The sequence below is a fragment of the Poecile atricapillus genome, chromosome 8 (genome assembly GCF_030490865.1).
Source record: "Poecile atricapillus isolate bPoeAtr1 chromosome 8, bPoeAtr1.hap1, whole genome shotgun sequence".
Lineage (NCBI taxonomy): Eukaryota > Metazoa > Chordata > Aves > Passeriformes > Paridae > Poecile > Poecile atricapillus.
The window spans coordinates 7,315,466-7,335,023 of record NC_081256.1 but is presented as its reverse complement, the minus strand read 5'-3'; the positions used below and the strand labels follow the sequence as shown (position 1 = coordinate 7,335,023).

Genomic DNA, 19,558 nt, shown 5'->3' with positions numbered 1-19,558 from the left:
TTGCCATGTCCATTTCTGATGGTGATGGGGACTGGTGATCGGCTTCTCCGCCAAGGCATTCTCAGGGATGCAGGCAGAGCTTTCCGCCATCCCATCCGTGTCCTGACGAAGGCTTCCCTGTGCTGCCGGCAGCCCCGTGTGCTGCTGTGGTGGCACAGATTTATTGCTCTTTGCCTCGTTTGCACTCGCGAGCTGACTCCATATGGTGCAGAAGCCGGAGAGACGATGCTCGGCACGGCCGGCGCCGGGCTGGGGGGCGGCACAGGAGCCGACGCTTTTGCAGCTTGCTCCGTTTGAGGTTCAATATTTCCACCTCCTCCCCTTGACGACTGTGCTCCCGCAGCTGCGGATCGCTCGTCATCTCCAGCGCAGCCAGAGCATCCCTGTGTGATTCCACTCTCACCCTGCTGCTTTCCCACTTCTCCCCCTGAGATCCCCTGTGCATGGGTGGACCAGAAATGCTATTTTTTTTAGTTCTTAGTTACTCATGAAATTTTTGGCTGGCCCCCTAGAAGTCTTTAGTGTGTGTCAGAAGCTGCATTAAAAAATAGAGGATCAATGTGGCTGCAGCTGGTCTGTGGTGGGGTGAAAAGTGTTGGTGACTGGGGGGAACACCAAGCCCTTGGCTGCACTGGGAACAGTTGTGCCTGGGCTAAGCTTCAGTCCCCTGGCAGTGCTTGCTCTGAGCAGTCTGTCATGTTTGTGGCTCATGCAGAATCCCTCTGACATTTTAAAATAAGATCTAGTAAATAGGAGCCGGATGGTGCCAGGTGCAGCTCTAGGCGCAAGGGCTCTCTGACAGCAGGGCTGGCATTTCAGATTTAGGGCTCCATGAGACGCCTGTTTTTGTAGCAAACGTGAAGCTTTCCGGAAGAACATGGTCCAAGACAGTGACTCATTCTGAATCTCTAAAGATGTGATGGCGTGTAGGGAAACGCAGGATAAATGTTTTGATTTTTAGAGTTTTCCTCACAGGCGGTGCTACCCTGGAGTAAGGCAAAATAAATCCAGTGGGGAAGGAGAGCTGTGGGGAAAGGGGGGGACAGGTCTGACACATGAATTCACCAAAGCTCGGTGCACCCACTGTACTCCAGCACTGGAAGTTGGCTTTGGAGCCAAGCATGTGGCCCCTGTAAGACATATGGGAGCCCACTTGGGAGATACCCTGCAATTCCATGGGTCTCGTGGATCCAGGCATGAAGACTGTGTATCCTTGTAATTCATCCTAACACATGTAATTGCAGATGCTATTGATGTTTACGGCAGCTCTATCTTCTCAGATGACTAGTTCTGTATTTAGAGGCTCTCATTTCCAAGGGAATCCCAGCTGATAAGGAGCCCACTTCCATGGAACTCATTAGGCTTCAATGGCCCTTGTCTGCAAAATCTCACATGCTGCTTGTATTTATTATTTTTTATCTCTTTTTGGAGTTCCTTGCTTTCTGATAGTGTGATGAAGTTCCCCTTTTCCCAAGAGAGGAGCTCCTGGCAGAATGTTCTTGTGGGTGAGCTTACTTGCGTCCACTGAACCTGGCTGGAGCACACCACATGCAGCCCACGTGGGCACTTGGATGTTGACCAAGATGTGAGCTATGGAAAAGTAGTGGAAAATAGGAAGTTGTTGGCATCATTACCCAACAATGTTTGGATTATTCTCAAGACTCTGTGCTGCCCCAGGATGTATGATGGGCTGGGGTTCTGGATCCTTCTTGTTCTCTCGGCTGGTGAGATGGGTGTCCAAGCCAGCTGGTCTACACCCAAAGAGTCCAGTGATGTGAGGCTGCTGTGCCCAGCCTGTGCTGGAACCACCTGACTACATGGACACAGGACAGAGTATCCTCAGGCTCCTGACCTTCAGCCTTCATCTGCTTTGCCCTGTGCTCCTGAGGGGTGATCTCATGGATGCTGAAGACCAGATGAGTGCTCTGCCCACCCTGAGTAATCTTTCTTCAAACCAGAGCTTCTCCACAACTTAGCCGGACCTTCTTGGAGGCAGTCTCGCAAAGATTTTTGGAGGTTAAGGTTTCTGGGAGAGCCTCTGCCCATCCCTGCTTGGCTGAGTTCCTCTTCCACATCTTGTGGAGGATGAAGTGAGTTACATGCCAAGCCTGACATATGGTGATTTCTGGGGCAGGCTGCGGCATTCTGAGAGGTTTGCTGGCAACCCAGCCTCGAGAAAGCAGGGATGGGGATTTAAATGCATAGTGACATTGTTCTGGAAAAATGTTCTCCTGAAAGACAACCACATCATCTGCCTGCCCTGAATGGGCCCTTGGCATGGCTGGGTCTGTCTTGGGCGGGGTGTTCATTAAAGTGCTCTCCTCAGCCCTCGTTGCTGCTTGACTTTGAGTTGCCAAGCCATAAATGATGATGTATGGACGGTGACCTGTGTGTGTGGATTTTGGGTATCCAGGGCCTGTGTGCAATTATAAAAAAGTATGGTATCAGCAACTGATTCTGTCTTGACAGGAGCAAATGAGTTCCTGATAGTTGAAAACTTGTTTCCAAATTTTCTAAAATAGGTTTGCAATTTAGAAAACAAAAGGTATTGAAAGCCCTATCTTTTTTTCTCTTATCTTTCCATTTGATTTGATCCCCTTTGTTTGTTTTTTTCCTGTGATGTGTGCATTTTTGGGTAATTCTCTGTCATTTCCTTCCCTTTCCCTTATCTCTCCCTCTGCAGTTCTCTCTCTCTTCCTTTCTATCCCTCTCCCCCTCTCCCTCCCCTCAGTAATTTATTTGCAAGCGGGTTGTCTCTTTGATTTACTGTCTCTCTTCTCAGTAGGATTATGATAAATGGATTGTATGGCTTCGTCTGAGCTTGCCCAACATCACGTACCCACGCTGGGTCAGGTCCCTTCAGAGCCTGGAAACTGAGGGAAGATGCTGGGGCTGGAGGTGGCGTGAGAGTTGTAAACAGGACTTGGTCCATATGGTCCTGACATGGCATCACCTCCTGAACTTTTTTGGCTGGGGTTTTGGTTTGGGTTTTTCTCTTGCCATGCATGTGTATGAATGCTTGCAAAAACGGAAGCAGGTATTTGATTGGGTGCTTTCAGGCACATCAAGCAGCATATTTCAACTGACTGTATCCTGATGTGGGGAGTGTTTGCCACTTGCAATTAGAGCGTTTCATCCCGCGGCACAGCAGGCAGCGCTTTATTGATAAAGTTGTTCTGTAGTTGCTGAGCAAACACCCCCAAATCTGAGCTTCATTAAGTTATCGCCTGCCCTGCTGCGATGCATCTTCATTGTGCGCTGAAATCCATGGCACTGACGGGGGATCCTGGAGGAGGCCAGGACTGTGCTGTGCAGCCACAGCTTAATGCATCCCGTCACAAATTGACAGAGCACACTTGTCCTCGCCTCATATATAGAAATTCCTTCCTTTACCAGCTGGAAGTGAGGGGTATTTTGGCCACCACAGGTCTCCTCATGCTGGCAATGGCTGGGATGTCTTAGCAGAGCAGGCTTGGCTGCTCCTCTCTCCTGAGAGGTGTGCACAGACCCTTAAAATACAGGAAGGCGATATTTTGTGTTGACTTGTTGTTGTTTAGCGCATCCTCCCCCTCTGTGTCTGGGTTTGTTACTTGGTGGGTAATCCTTCATAACGAACCCGCAGGAGATTGATGGGGAGAGCTCGTTATGCACTTCCAGAGCCGTTCCACCGTCGTTCTGTAGCAGCAAAATGCACCATTAAAGGCAGAGAGCCCTGGGAATGATGGGACGTAATTAGTTGTTGCTGTAATATTTTTGATTGAAAGCGCAGAGATGCTGGAAGCGGCTTGGGGAAGTCAGTGCTCTCAGGAAGCTGTGAAGAGCAGCAGCTCTTGTCGGAGGGGAGAGGCTGATCCTGCTCATATCTTTGCTGCTGCTCCAGTGCTGTAATTAAACCATCTGGGAGATGCCACAGCGTTCCTGCTGTGCAGCCGCTGGCTCTGGCACGGCAGCGCTCCCCTCACAGTTCCAAGCAGGAACCAAATGGAGAGTCCTGCAGCAGAAGAGACATTTTGGGTGGGACGTGCCTCCAGCAGCTCGCTGCCTTAATCCCTGTGGCAGAGCTGTATGGATTTTGTGTTCCTGCTTTTTCCTAGCCTTGTCTAAACTTCAGGATGTATTAAAAACTTGCACAGGCAGCCCTGGGTTTGTGGTTAAAAGTGTGGTCATGAAGAGGAACCTGGAATTACTCAGGCAACTTCCTGGTGTGTGCTTGAATGCTTTCATGGAATCCCAGAATCCCAGAATGGTTTGGGTTGGAAGAACCCTAAAGCTCCTATTGTTCCACCCCCTGCCAAGGTCAGGGGTACCTTCCACTATCCCAGCCCCATCCAGTCTGGCCTTGGGATTTCAGGGATGGGGCAGCCAGAGCTTCCCTGGGCAACCTGTGCCAGGGTCTCAGCACCCTCACAGGGAAGAATTTCTTCCCAATATCCAACAGAAATATACTGTCTGTCAGTGGGAAGCCATTCCCCCTTGTGCTGTAACTCCATGCCCTTTTCCACAGTTCCTCTTCAGCTCTCTTGGAGCCATTTTATCTACTGGAACACCAATATATGAGAGTCATCTCTTCTCCAGGCTGAACAGTCCCAATTCTCTCAGATTTACCTCATAGCAGAGCTGCTCCATCCCTCTAGGTGTCTTCTTGGCCTCCTCTGGACTCCCTCCAACAGCCCCATGTCCTTCCAAAGCTGGACATGGTGCTGCAGGTGAGATCACACCAGAGTGGACTGGAGGATAAATTATAACCTATGGTAGCAGGGAGAATTCAATTCCAATTATTCCACCGGCACTTGTGGGACTTTCCTTCCATTGGATGCACACCATGAGCATATGGAGTGGTGATGATGGAAGCCATGGTGCCACCTGCACATGGACATGGCTTAAAGTCACGATAGTCCCGGGAAGGCAAGGCTTGCGGTACAGTAGCAGTTAATGTTACTTAGTACTAAGCTTGAGAATAAAGCATCTTGGCTCTGTTTCCCTGTCATTCCCTTTCCCTGGTAATGTCACCAAACTTGGACAGAAGCTTCCAAAGCTGTGCATTTGCCTTGGGCTGATTTTGCTGAAGCTCTCGGAAGGGAAGGAAGAGGTAGGAAGCAGGCTTGGCATTTATGAGTGTGAAATAGAGGGGAAAATATAGAGCTTTCCTTATGGAAAAGAAATCTTTCTATTGTTCCCCTTAGAAAACCACTCTGTGGGGCTGGGCATGCCCAGGGATGTGTGGACCCATTGACACTTACTGAGGCACATCAGGAGGAGTCTCTGAGGATCCCACCTGTGGAGCATCCTCTGCCCCCTGGACCTGAGCACTGTGTGCCCTGCCCCACCCCTCACTCACTTGCCCTCCCATCTCCCCTCCCTCCAAAGTCTCAGCTATCAGCACCCACCTCCCTGCTCCCCACGTATCTTGGGGGGCTTATTTCCAGCAGCTGGCATCCTTTCCAAATCTCCCTCTCCCCATCTGTTGTTATCAAGCCTCCTCTCTCCTTATTTTGCTTAATTTCTATCTTTTTCCTCCTGGTTGTCTTAGACAAGCCTGTGTCTCTCTACATATGCCCAAGCATTTGCTTTCGAGTGCCTTAGGCTGGTTCCTGCCGTTATCTTCTTGCAGGAGGGAGAGAGCTGCTGTTCCTTGCTTTGGGAGAGGGACCCGAGGCAGTTACTGAGGAGTGATACACTTGGAGAAGTGTCTTTGTGGTCTCCCTGAGCAGAAAATTTGTTGCTGTTTCTCTTTCTTTCCAGATAACAGCGTCAAGATCAGGTTGGGTTAGTTTGGGCGTGTCTCTGCCTGCGGCCAGACCCTGTGCCCTTCTAGGGAAAAGTGACACCTTCTCCTGGCATGATGGGCTAGAACCTGCCATTGGGAGGTCTGGAATACGGGTTTCAGGCTGGGAGTTTCGGGAAATAAGTTCTGCTTCATTTTGGGCAGTTCAGAAAGGTTTTTCTGGAAGAGGCTTCAATCCTGCGGGAAGAGTGGTTGGCAAGACGGCATCAGCTGGTGTGAGATGAAGGCTATTCTCGCCCAAATAACTTATTTTTTCCTTGCTGTTGGAAGGATGCCAGCCCATCCTTCGCTCCTCTGAGGCGCAGCTTATCCTGCCGCAGGCATCGTCTCTGACCAGGTTTGCCCAGGAGGGTGTGGGGAGCCCGGGACAGCAGCGAGTCCTCCCCGCCTGGTTCACACGAGTGCCATCCCAGATGGATGCGCTGCTCGGCACAGGGAAGCTGGTGCATTCTAATTGCTGGCATCTTTACTTGTTACGAGTGTAATTGTGAGAAGACGTTTGTTTTTGTATTGATAATTAGGGACTGGAACAGATGGCGAAGGCTTAGTTTAAAGTAATGTGTCCATTAAAGAAAATCTACTGTATACAGCTGAAGATTCTTCACTCCAAGAGAGCTCAGCTCTCGGTAGCAGAGCTCCTCTATTCCTAATGAGGGGTTGGGCTGTCACAGCCTGGCCAGCGCAGCCTCCGATCCCGGAGACTTCTCCCAGTGAATGTGCTGAGTTCCCTCCTGACAACCGAGCATCCCCAGGTACCTGCTGTGCCCATGTGCAGGTGGGCAGGTGTGGAGGGAAATGCTGGAGGAGCGTGCCTGGGGCAGGGGAGGGGGTTGCAGTGTCTTGGGCACTGAGCCTGACATGGTGGGACTTCTTGATCCAGCTGACAAGTGACACGGTTCACTCGATGTGGTCTACGTTGCTGTGCTGGATGTCAGAGGCACAAGGGAAAGGATGTTCCCCTGGGGGTTTAATTAATAGCCTGTGCCAATTAACGAGGACTGGTCCTCGCAGAAGGGCAAGGCAGTGGGAGGGGAGGTGCAGTGTGTCCATGTGGCTTCTCTACTCATTAAGGCTGCTCAGGCACTGATCTGCACTAATCCCCTCGTTAGCATCGTTCCCTGCCTGTCCTCCTTGCCCAATCCCAAGTGATGGATAGGTGGGGTGTTGATCCTGTGTCCCCTGACCTCTTGGGATATTTTACAGGTGTGGGTGCTGGAATCTCTTTCTTGTTCCCCATTTCTCTGTGAGGATTTCGGATCTGTGAGCCCTTTCCTGTTTAAGGAGGGTGCTCAGCAGCCATAGCCCCAAGCAGCCTGGCCATAAATGCCCCACCAAGGTCACAGGGTCATTTTTTCATCCCAGAAAATGAAGTAAAACCAAGATTTCCTCCAAGAGGAAATAGGAGAGGTCATTAGGAAGTTGCTGAGCCATGTCCTTCTGATGCCAGTGCCTCTGCAGTCACAGGGTTGGGTGAACTCAGCAGGAATTTGAACTCAAAGCGGGGATTTAACCATCTTATTGTATTTAACAAAAAACTCACAAATTAACCATTTTGCCCGTTTATGGATCTTCTTGTCTATGGCAGTGCCCTTGCAAGATAGGACAGGATCTGTACAGGAGATGGTCTCTAGGGGGTCAAGATCTCAGCCTTCTTTTTCCTTTGCTTTGCAAATTACTTTGCAAACATGGAGCCATGGAAGTGCAAATGTTGTTCACAAATATGGGATCCAGTATGCATCAAGCCAATAATTACACACTTGAGAGAGACATTGATTATTTATTTCAGAGTTGCCCAAGCCTGGGTTCTTGGTGGTGTTCAAGCACCCCAACTACCAAAGCTTTTTACTGTTTATACATTTTAGCAATCAAAAGAATTAGCATTTATTGATTACAATCTTGTCTTATTAATTAATATTCTATCTTCTGTTCGTTAATGACTATCTTGTTTCTCATGCTAATTAGAGCTAATTAGCTCAGTCGTCCTCTTCTTTTGGGTCAGTGTTTCTTGGGTCAGTGGTCTGTGAGTCGCTGGTCATGATCTGCCCCTGCCAAAATTACCTTTTACCCATCAGAGCTGATTTCAGCACAATTGCTGGGTTGGATTTATTAGTTTCTTCCTTGGCTTGGGGATTCTGCCGAATGTCCTTGTGGTCTCTAAGCTCTGCATTCTGTGTGCCCACTCTCAGTGCCACATCACACACATCCTTCTTCCCAAGCATTATCAACCTCCCCTAGGACTGAGATCATTGAAACATGTGGAGCCCTAAGCCTTAACAAGGCAATTCTACTGAAATGGAATTTCTGTTTCCAACACCTGGACATCACTTAAAGCTTGTGAGCTGCTGCTTCACAGATTAAATCTCCTTTCTTGTTGATTAGCCTTGAAAGTTACAAAGATCAAACATTAATGAGCATCCTTTCTTAAGAAAATTTTACATATTCCACATTTTACATCACAAGTTCTGCATCTGTGGTGGAAACTTCTTGAATGTGACCTCCTTGGCCACAGAATTACCTAGGGACTCCAGAAACATCCAAAGTGAAAGCTTCTCTGCGGTTCCTTTCCATTTATTCATTTATTGTTAATTAATTTCTCTATTTACTTAGCTATTTTGAGGTCTTCTTCAGCATTGCTGCTGTGCCTTCCTGCTTTCCTTCGAGAATGTGGAGCCTTTAGGGAGGAGCTCAAGAGGAGGGAAGGGGTGAGACTTTGGAAGGGGTCCTGGTGAGTGTCATCTCGGAGCAGAGCTGGTCCTCGCGTGCTGCTGTCCCACAGGGCGGCTGTGCTTTATCAAAAGTACATTCCTCTGTCAGAGCCCAGGGAAGGAAGCTGTAAGTGTGTGCAACAGGAAGGGAGATGATGGAGTGAAAAGCCTTTCTGAATAAACCTTTGGAAGAAGTGCCTTTCCTGTAATGGAGCCTGTCCTTATTTATCACAGAGAGTGGATGAGTCAGCTTGGGTCCCAGCCTGGCCATGGTCCCCGTGTCTCCCCGCTCTCCACTGCCTCAGTTTCCCCTGCATGGCACAGGGACACCCTGTTTGCTTTGGTGGAGAGCACCAAGTGTTTCAGGGGCTCTCAGAGTATCCCTGACAGTGCAGCCCACTGACAGGGGGCACTGGGAGATGTTTGCATGGCCTGTCACTTCCACCTCTACACCCATTTATGCCTGTACACATCTTCCTGGTCATTTGAAGGGCTGTTGCAAGGATTAATGGCTGTTTAATTAGGGGCTGGGCTGTTTGGAAGGGAAAGAAGACATGGAGGTGGTGGGAAGGTGAAGGGTGGTGAGAGTAGAAACTTGCTGGAGGTCTGGAGCACAAGCCCCTGGCCCCATTTTGACAAGGGCCTGGAGTGACAGGACCAGAGGGAATGGGTTCCCAATGCCAGAGGGCAGGGTTAGATGGGATGTTGGGAAAAAGTCCTTCCCTGTGAGGGTGGTGAGACCCTGGCACAGCTTTCCAGAGAAGCTGTAGCTGCCCTTGGATCCCTGGAAGTGTCCAAGGCCAGGTTGGATGGCACTTAGAGCAACCTGGGATAGTGGAAGGTGTCCCTGCCCCTGGCAGGGAGTGGAACTGGATGTGCTTTAAGGTCCTTTCCAACCCAAATCGTTCCTCAATTCCATGATTCAAGACTGGAGAGGAATTGCAGCTGGAATACTTAATTTTTAGCTTAATTTTTTCTGCCAAATGGAAAATGACTGAAAACTACAAAGTGACGTGTGACAGTGTGAAAATCACCACACTCTTCTGTTTCCCACGGGGAACAGGAGTGAAACATCTCCTCTCTGAGGGCACTGTGAGCAGAAACAGCTGGCACTGTGCAAAGCAGGGGGCTGTGGCCTTTGAGCACCCCTGGCAGTGCCACTGCAGCAGCCCGGGGCCTGTTTGGGGTGCAGAAGCTTTGCCAGCTCCCATCTCCTTTTCACTCCATGCCTTGGGAGTGCTTTGCTCTCCCTGCCCCGGGGCCCTGGGAGGGATTTCAGGAGCAGCTATCACTGGTGTCAGGGTGGGGAGTTCCTGGTCACGCTTGTCCAGCTTCGCATCCTGGAGCGGCTGGCAAAGGGAGGGGTTGGAAGATTAATCGGAGTCTTGTTTCCCGCCTCTGATTGCTGGAGCAGGCGTGGACAGATTAAAAGCAGCAGCCTGGCAGCAGCACAGATTCCTGCGCTGATTTTTATTTCCTGACCTTTGTTTCTCTGGTTGCACCCCTTTTCCTGGCACTGCTGTGAGTACCTGGGACCATGCAGGAAAGGGGAGGGATTGGGGATGCTCAGCTCTGCCAGTTGCCAGCGGCACATCTCCTCCTGTTTGGTCAGGATGCAGGAATTGAGGCAATTAATCTGCATGTCTGCTTGCTGCAAACAAATAAATAAAACCTGGAGGGTTTTCCCCATCTGTTTCTTTATGGTGTTGCTCTCACTATTATTCTTGTTATATTTTGTTGGATTGTTTTTTTTTATGTCTAAAAGTAAGGAATGATGTGACTCTGTGAAATATAGCATCTTTTGATTTTTAATTTTTCTTTTTTTGTGTTGGTGATAGTATTTTCTTTTCCTGGGCAGGGAAGGGTCAGGGCTGGCAGTGTGAGCTGGGTTCAGGCCATGACTCCTTGCAAAGAGTCTTGTCCCCCACTGTTTGCTCCAGAGCAAAACTGCCTTGAGTCTATTGGGGCAGCTGTTGTTGATTCCTGAGCTCTCCAAGGGTCAGGTGCATGCCCTGGGAGAGCAGCTGAGTGTTTTCCCATGTCTCTGTGCTCAGAAACTAATGGAAAACTTAGGGAATAACTAGTTTACTTTCCTTTTCTTCTGTTTCCTCAGAAACTTTGATGGATACGCGGACGGCGACGGCCGAGCTGGGCTGGACCGCCAACCCACCTTCAGGGGTAAGTTCCTCTTGTCCAGCTGACCTTTATGTGATCTAGGGGGGTCCATGCTTTCAACCCCACTATTTATAGGGGTAAAATGCTCTTGGGAAGCCAGAGGAGTCACAGTGGGAACAGCAGTGCCCCATAGGGCTAGTGTGGGGTGCCAGGGCATTGCTGTCTGGCTGAGCCAGGCTGAGCATCCTTCCCTGAGCCAATCCTGGGGCCTTAATGAAGATGGAGCTTGTCTCCATCTCCATGCTCTTTCTTCCCCTTCCTGTCCTCCTTCCTCATGAAGGGTTCAGCCCCATCACTGCTCTCCATCCCCCTGCTCGTGCCTTCCCTCTCCCTGTGCCAAAAGGCTTGTAATTAGGAAACATTAGCAGGCTCCAAACAGCTTTCATACCTGGAACATCATCCATAATTGCACTCGGCAGTGCTCTTCCTTGGCTATTAATGTCACTTTTATGAAGTAATGAGGAACCAAACACCCTGAGGCACTTAAAACATCTTTTTTATATAATATGAGCTTTTGAGGAATGGAAGCATAAAATAACCTGACTCACATTCTCCTGGCAGAAAAAGTGAGAGATGGAGCTGCGGGTGGGAGGGGATGTGAGCTGATGGATGGGCACCACAGTGGGACAGGCAGGTTGGGAGCAGCAGCAGGGCCTCTCCCTGGTGACTCCAGGATGTGGCACCAGAGGGGAAAGGATGCCAGGCTGCATCTTTGGGTGTCACTGGCTTGACCAAGTCTTTGAAAGAAATTATTTTGCACACCATCACCAAAGCTGGGCCACACCTGCAGGAGACATGAAATCCACTCCAGACATGTCAGAGCCCCTTGAATTGGGGTATTTTGCTACTGAATTGCTTTGGAAAAATTCTGGGCCCAGATAAATTGATGGAAAAATGCAGGAGGGGCATGTGCAGGTGATGGAGACAGGATATAAATAGCTGCCTGCAGCTGCTGTCACTGAAAGCCTGTGTGAGGCAGGCGGGGAGCTTGTGTTGTAAGGCATGGTGGTCTTCAACTCTGCAGAGCAGCAGAGTAAAGCCTCTCCCCAGCCCTATCCCTGCATCCCACTGTGTGTATCTCTCCATCCCTCTGTGCCTCCCTGCAGCCATCCAATTCTCACTTCTCTGAGAGCTCCTGGGGAGGCTTCTACTTTACAGGAGCATGTATTAAATCTCCCACAAAGTATTTAAAATGCCAAGTCTTTTATCTAAAATCATAGGATCACAGAATCCTTTAGGTTGGGAAAACCCTCTCACACCATCAAGTCCAACCATTAACCCAGCACTGCCAAGGCCACCACTGACCCATATTCCCAAGTGCCACAAAAGCTTTATGGACAGCTTTTATGGCCCTCCAGAAATGGGGACTCCACCACTGCCCTGGGCAGCTGTGACAGTGCTGGACAACCCTTTCTGGGAAGGAATTTTCCCTAATATCCAATCTCAACCTCCCCTGGCACAGCTTGAGGCCATTTCTACTTGTCCTGTTCTCTGGGAGCAGAGCCTGACTTCCCCCAGCTGCCCGCTCCTGTCAGGGAGAGTTGTGCAGAGCCAGAAGGTCCCACCTGAGCCTCCTTTTCTCCAGGCTGAGCCCTCCCAGCTCCCTCAGCCTCTCCTGGTGCTCCAGCCCCTTCTCCAGCTCTGTTCCCTTCCCTGGACACACTCCAGCCCCTCAATGTCCTTCTTGTCATGAGGGGCCCAGAACTGGACGCAGGATTGGAGGTGCCCCAGCAGTGCCCAGCACAGGGGATGGTCACTGCCCTGGTCCTGCTGGTCACACTATTCCCGAGAGGATGAGAGGCTCCTGGCGGCTGCTGGGTGTCAGCTCCTTCTCTGAGGCTGCTCTCATCTCTCTTGGGGCTGGAGGCACAGGGATTTGATGACCCACCTCTCCTGTCCCTGGATTGCCATTGGCATGGGCTCTGTGCAGGCTTTGGGTCCTTTTTGGGTCCCTTTGGGTGGTGGCTTCTCCCCATGGCATGCTGAGCTCCCAGAGGGGCTGTTGACCCCAGCTCACAGACCTGGCCCAGGCTTGGGGAGGGGGCTGTTGATGTTCATGCTGGGGCCTGATACCAGCCATGCTGCAGGGGCTGTGGTCTCCCAGGATGGGCTGTGGCAGGATGTGGGCTCTCCTCCTTCTCTTCCTGATGGACGTGCTTTAAATCTTGGTGGAGACAGAGAACAACATTGACATAATCCCCAGCTCCCTGTGAATTATTTAGTAGTATCTCATCAAAATGATGTATTTGTCACTGTTAAAACATTGGTAGCAGCAGCTGCTGGCACTGTGGGTCCTTCCAGCCACAGGGACCTGCTGCTCCCAGTGCTCGGTATCTGGAGTGCTCAACCCAAGGGATGCACAAGGCAGTGCCAGGGTCTGGCCCTTGGAAAATGCATTTCATGCTGTTCCTAAATGCAGGAAACCTTGAAGTGAGGCAGTGGTTGTTGGCAGGTTTTGGTTCTGTGTTTTGAGGCTCTGAGGTTTTTGAGGACGAAGAGGAGGATTCCTGCCATGAAGACAGAGGCGCTAGGGGGCTGGTGTTAAAGCTGGAGGAGAGCTTGTTGTTTGGCCTTAATTGGAGGCTGGGCTGTAATGCAAAGCCCAGGTGGGAACAGCAAACAATGGCAACCCCCTTGGTTGGGGAGGATTGTACAGCTCCTGCTCTGAAAAGGTGTCTGGTAATGAAGGGGCACTGAATCCCCACTCCTTGTGAACAGGGGAGGGGGGCTTTTGCAGCGCTTTCCTGGCATGGGATGAGAAGGAAGAGCACTGGGCTGGATGGGGGAGGCTTTTATTGCTGGTTTGGTAACCATGGCTAAACAACAATGCACAGCCTTGGGTTCTGATCTTGGCTTAAGTGTAGCAGAGCTGAGTAGGTGGGCCTGGGAATGAATGTTCTGCTGCACTTGTTGGCAGCGTGAGGAGGACCCTGCTTTGGAAACAAAGCGAAAACCTGTGTTTTGTTACATCAAGGCTGTTCTTCACAGGAGGGAAGCTTGGGGATGAGTTGAGAAATGTGGTTGTTCAATGGAAAAGGGAAGAGAGGACAAATCTGTGAGGTTTCAGGGTTGGCTGTGGTGCATCAGCTTGTCAGGACTCAGTGTGACAGGGCAGGGTAGCATCACCCATTGTGCCCTGTGTAAACACAGGCGCGAACGCTGCTGCAGCATCGCTCCTGGAAATTATCCCTGATACTGAGGGAGCTGCTTAAAGATTGCCATATGAATAATGCTGTTATGAGGAGACTGTAAACATGGATTAGTTAAAATGAATGGATTATGAGGTTGTAAATCTGTCTGTAGGACTCTAATGCCATCATAGACTATTCACAGTTTGCCGCTGTCCCTTAATTGAAATTGTAGCCTGGATTATATTAATGCCCTTCTATAAATCGAATTGCGAATCTATATTCCCTCTCTCCACAGCAGTAATGTTTTATTTAGTTGGTTTTCTTTGCCGGGGGAAATGATCCCGTTGTGCCGGGAGCTCGGGGTCAGGCTTGCTCTCCAGCCCACGTACTGGCTCGGGCTTTAATGAAGCTGTAGCCTCATGTGCTGCCTTCCCTCCTGCCTCCAGATGCCTGGGCCATCTTTCCTCCCATTTTTTGCATCCTCTCAGTATAGATAAGGCAGTTGTCCACATGGAAAAGACATTTTAACATAAATTGGGAGCAATGGGGAGAGGCATGGAGGGGTAAGAGGGTGGGGATTTCATTCGGTCCTGGTCTGGTTGGTGTTCCTGCGTATGCATCACATTGCGTGCCCATGACCACATTCCTCGTCCCCTTTGGAGATTTGGGATTGTCTTTCCAGCCCTGGCCTGTGCAGGCTGAGTGGCCATGGCCATTTCCTCTTCCTCCTTCTCACCACTTCTCCCTGCTCCTTTCTGCAGTGGGAAGAAGTCAGTGGCTACGACGAGAACCTCAACACCATCCGTACGTACCAGGTGTGCAACGTCTTCGAGCCCAACCAGAACAACTGGCTCCTCACCACCTTCATCAACCGGCGCGGGGCTCACCGCATCTACACCGAGATGCGCTTCACTGTGCGGGACTGCAGCAGCCTCCCCAACGTCCCTGGCTCCTGCAAGGAGACCTTCAACCTCTATTACTACGAGACAGACTCTGTCATTGCCACCAAGAAGTCTGCCTTCTGGACGGAGGCGCCCTACCTCAAAGTGGACACCATTGCTGCTGACGAGAGCTTCTCCCAGGTGGACTTTGGGGGCCGGCTGATGAAGGTGAACACGGAAGTGAGAAGTTTCGGGCCCCTGACCCGCAATGGCTTTTACCTGGCTTTCCAGGACTATGGGGCTTGCATGTCTCTGCTGTCTGTCAGGGTCTTCTTCAAGAAGTGCCCCAGCGTGGTGCAGAACTTTGCCATCTTCCCAGAGACGATGACGGGTGCGGAGAGCACCTCTCTGGTGACGGCACGTGGCACCTGCATCCCCAACGCCGAGGAGGTGGACGTCCCCATCAAGCTGTACTGCAACGGCGACGGCGAGTGGATGGTGCCCATCGGCCGCTGCACCTGCAAGGCTGGCTATGAGCCCGAGAACAACGTGGCTTGCAAAGGTAACGTTGGGTTTGGACAACAAGCCCTTTGTGTTTTAGTGTAAAACTTTTGTCCCCAAACAAACTGTTTTGTGCAGTGGACAGTACTTCCCCTGATGTGGTTTTGCCCCAGGGAGCAGGTAGGAATTTGGGAGCAGCGGTCACTGTGGTTTCTCGGTGTGCTCTGGTCAGTGGTCTGACCTGGTGGGCAGTGTGGTGATGGCACAGGTGGTGGTGCTGGTGCTGTTGCCACCCTGCTGGAAGTCATCTCTGTGATGTGGTGCCTTCAAAGTTCTGCGCTCGCTGGACAGACTCTTTCATCTGCCTCGTTATTTCCGTGGCAGAGCCAGGCAGCTGCCATGAGGCCCGGCTGCCGTGGGGCTGCTCTGATTCTCGGTGTTAATTGGAATTGTTCTGCTGGTTTTTGGGTTCCCCAGCCATGCTGCCAGCATGCTGCTGCCTGCTGGAGTCCTGCAGTGTGAGGTTATAAATATGGAAACAGTGCTCACTGCTTTTCACCTCCTTTTACCCTTGTGGTGAATATTTCTCAAATACCATTGGAGTGTTGGTCTTTTTTTTCTGTTGGCTGCCCTTTCCTTCTCTCCCAAATTAAGGTATTGGTATTGTACACTGCTTGGAAGGAGGGGAGAGGGCTTTGTGCCCACCCTGTTTTATTAGTTCCAAATAGCTTCAAGAAGGTCAACAGCACCAGGACAAGGAAGGATTGGGAAGAGGGAGAAGGTCAAAGTGCTTAAGGGTTGCTTTGGCATGTTGTGATGGGAAGAGGTCCAACTTGGATCTCTTTTGATGCAGATGGGGGAATGTGTGTACCACCAGGCTTGGCTGTGATGCTCCCTGGGGAGTCCCTCAAGGTGTTTCTTCTCCGCCTGTAACGCTGGATATGTGAAAATAGCAAATCTGGGATTCAGGCTGTGGAGAAGCTTGTTTGATGGTTTGCTCTAAACCTGGGAACTTGTGTAGGTTTTCACCACGCAAAGCCTCATTCCTACCTGGCCAAGATGGGGGTGGTGACAGCTTCCTGTGCCAGGGCTCCAGCAACAAGGAAACCCCCAGAATCCTTTCTCAAACAGCATGGCTGAGGGATTCCTGTGAGTTTTGTGGCTGAGCCTTAGGGTGGTTTTGTTCCCACCAGGAGATTCCTGTGAGGAGCCGAAGCGCTCAGTTGGAGGGAGGGCTCTCTGCAAAACAAGCGTTTCTGGCGAGGCGTTCCTCTGCTATTGAACCAACACACAGAAAGCACACGTGGTTATATGGCAAAATGACATTTATCATCATAGCAAAACAAATACTAATTTTAGCTAAACACTGCTATTGGGAAGTAATGTCACTGCCAGAAATGGAGGAAAACAGTGACAGTGTAAAACTGTGGGTTTTGGTGGTGTTGACCTTTCTGCCAGCTGCAGGAAGGTGGGGTCTTGAGTGCTCCTGACCCATGGGAGGACCGTGATGCACCTTCTCATGGGAAGGGGAGAGGATTGACAACAGCAGGACAAGAAGCATGGGAGCAAATCTGCTGAGGGTGGGTGTCAGACCCATCTCCATGGCTTTTCTTGTTTCCTTTTCTTGTGCACACTCCAAAAAGGTTGTGAAGTGTTCATGCCATCAAAGCTACACCAGGCAGAACCCAGGAAATTGGGGATTTGCTGGGTTTTCTGTGCCCTGGTGCCTGTATCTAGCTGTGTTCCTGCTCCTCAGCACAGATCCCTAAGGAGAAACTGCTGAGCTCCTGGTGAGTGTTTTGCCTTTGCATGGGAGTGTGCTTTGTATTCAGACTCCTTGAGGCGAAGATTAGGGATCCTGGCAACTCCAAGGAGTAGAAATATCCTTTATAGATTGACTGGCAGTATGTATGATCCTGAAAGGCACCAGAGTACACTGTGGGTGCAGGGAAAGTGGGTGTTAAATGGTGCCAGGCTCGTCTGTGATGACAGGAATTTGCTGTTTGATGATTCCATGGGTGCTGGTAAGATGCTGTCTGTGGAGGGGAGCTCCGATGGCTGCCCTTTCCTAGTCCTGTTGAGTATTTTCTAGTTCCTGTGTCAGGAGGACAGAGAAAAGGCTGGGATTGCATGAGACCTGTGTGTCTGAAGGCCCTGCTCAGTGCTGCTGAGGAACCCAAATCCAATATATCCCCCATCCGTTTGAAGTTCACTAAAACCCCTCCAAAAAGCTTGATCTTCGGTTAACATCAGGAATTTTGGAAAATTACCTTTGTTTGAATAAAAATCTGACCTTGGGTTGGACTCTGGCTCTGTGGTAGTTCACTGGCCATCAAGCTCCTTCTCGTATCCCCATGGACCTTGGAGCTGGCCAGGGAAGACCTAAGCCCACTGCTGCCCTTCATGAAGGTTGTTGGGCAGGGGGTGGAACATTGCAAAGTTCAGAAATAAAAATTCCTTGGTTTTCTATGTGACTTTGTTTTCTCTGAAAGGTTGTATTCCTCTGCTTGGTTTGCCTGGCAGGGAAGCTGCTGGGATTGCACCCTGGCTGCTGGGAAGCACACACTCCTGACATCTGCTCCAAGCCTTCATCAGCCTGAGATGAGACACTTAACAAGCCTGTGGGAATTGTCACCAAGGAAAAAAAACCAAAAAAAGAAAATCCCTCAGTATTTGAAGGCTGAAAAAATAGGCTTAATTCCTGCGTGGTGGGGAAAAAGATAGGGTTGGATTGTTTAGCTCCCCCAGCTCCGTCTCATCCTCGCTCCCCTGGGAAGGAGGCTGTGCCTGTCAGGGGGCCATTAGACCAAAGTGGGTTCGTGCTGACAGTGGAGCTCGGACCACTCAGGGATTCATTAACCCCGGCTTTTAGCGGCGCTTATGGCTCGAGGGACACACAGGCACAACGTTGTCTTCATTGGGGGTACTCAGAGCCCTGAGGAGATTATCCTCGTGTTTTGGGGGTCATCAGAGGGATGGGGGGCTGCTACCACTGCCGTGCCAGGATGGGCGTGGGAGGGAGGGGAATTGTCTTTGTGGATCAGCCACAAAGTGGATTATTTGTTCCCATTCCAGGCTGCTTTGGCACTGACTCCCTGGCGCAGCTCTCAGCCCAGTGGGCTGCCCAGCCCGTCCTCTTGGACACCCCATGCCCGTGGGGGCGCTGGGTCAGTGTGAGATGGAGGCTCCGCCTGAATCCCAAATGAATAATTCATTCGGTGTGCGAGAGAGCCCACGCTCTCCTCGGGCTGATATTAAATCCATTTGTCTTGCTCTGCCCTGTCCCTCAGCCCTGTTTTACAGCTTCCTGGTGTGGTCAAGGGGCAATGCATCATCGTGCTGGGGAGGAGGTGGGAGGGAAGGTGGCAGCAGGGATCACTGGGAGGCGGGGGAAACCTTGGAGGAGCGTGCTGGGTGGATTTCGCTTTTTCTCCTCAAGGAAGATTGTTAAACCCTTTCTCTCCTGGTGTTTGAAGCCTGATGATGGCAAAGGAGCCCCTCACTAGGATATTGGCAGTTGTGTCTCTTGGCTTTTATCCCTATTGACTTTGAGGACTGGGCACTGCATTTCTGCCTGCTGGAATTGTGCTGGCTTTCTCTCTGACCTTCCCAGTGCCAGGCACTAACTCAGGTGCACGGAGAAGGAAAAAGTCTGGGACTGAACTCACTTTGTGCTGAATTTCTATGTTGTATTTATAAACCCAGGAAGAAGGGGTGAGAGAGCAGTCCTGCTGCTTCCCGGCCTTGTCTCACTTTCAGTTTTCCCCTCCTGGCAAATTCCTGTGCTGGCGCGTTCGGGAGCCTCCAATCTGCTGCTGCCGGCCTGTCTGCTACAGCCGCTGGAAATCTGACCTGGCAGGGGGGGAAAAATCAAAATAAACCCCACAAAACAAGAGCAAAGCTGGGCTGTGTTGCCTGCAATACAAAGGCTCCTCATCAGGCAGCCTTGCTTCCAGGCATCCCTGGCTTTCCACACAGCAGCCGCTCCTCCATCCCATCTCCAGCCCGGTCCCCCCATCCTTCCTCACCTGCTGACCGATCTGCTGGGCTCTGCCCAGCCTTTGCCAAAGCTCTGTGTGGGTTTATCCTCATCTCCTTCATCCCTTTGATTTCTCTGTCTCCTTTCTATGTTTGTCCTTCTCTTCTGCCTTTTGTGTGGAGGAATGGATTGGGGAAAGGAGCAGTGGGAGTGGCACGTCCGACCTTGAATGTTGAGGAGTGAGCAGCTCCATGCTGGTTCCCCTTTTATCTGCCGCCCCTGCTGAGCAGCCCTGGTGATAATTATTGATTTCCTCTACTTATCCATCACAGAAGATTGGAAACAATGTGATTTATAAAGTGATTTTTTAAATAATTGCAAACATTTTGCAATTAGTAGTA

At 50.7% G+C, this 19,558-nt stretch overlaps 1 protein-coding gene across 1 annotated transcript in view; it reads left to right on the top strand.

Moving 5' to 3' along the window:
• EPHB1 (EPH receptor B1) overlaps nt 1-19,558 on the top strand; it is a 77,758-nt gene that overhangs the window by 14,524 nt on the left and 43,676 nt on the right. Inside the window, exons 2-3 of the mRNA XM_058843902.1 lie at nt 10,604-10,668; nt 14,558-15,239. Coding sequence (XP_058699885.1) covers nt 10,604-10,668; nt 14,558-15,239 — 747 coding nt within the window. The remainder of the gene's footprint in view (nt 1-10,603; nt 10,669-14,557; nt 15,240-19,558) is intronic.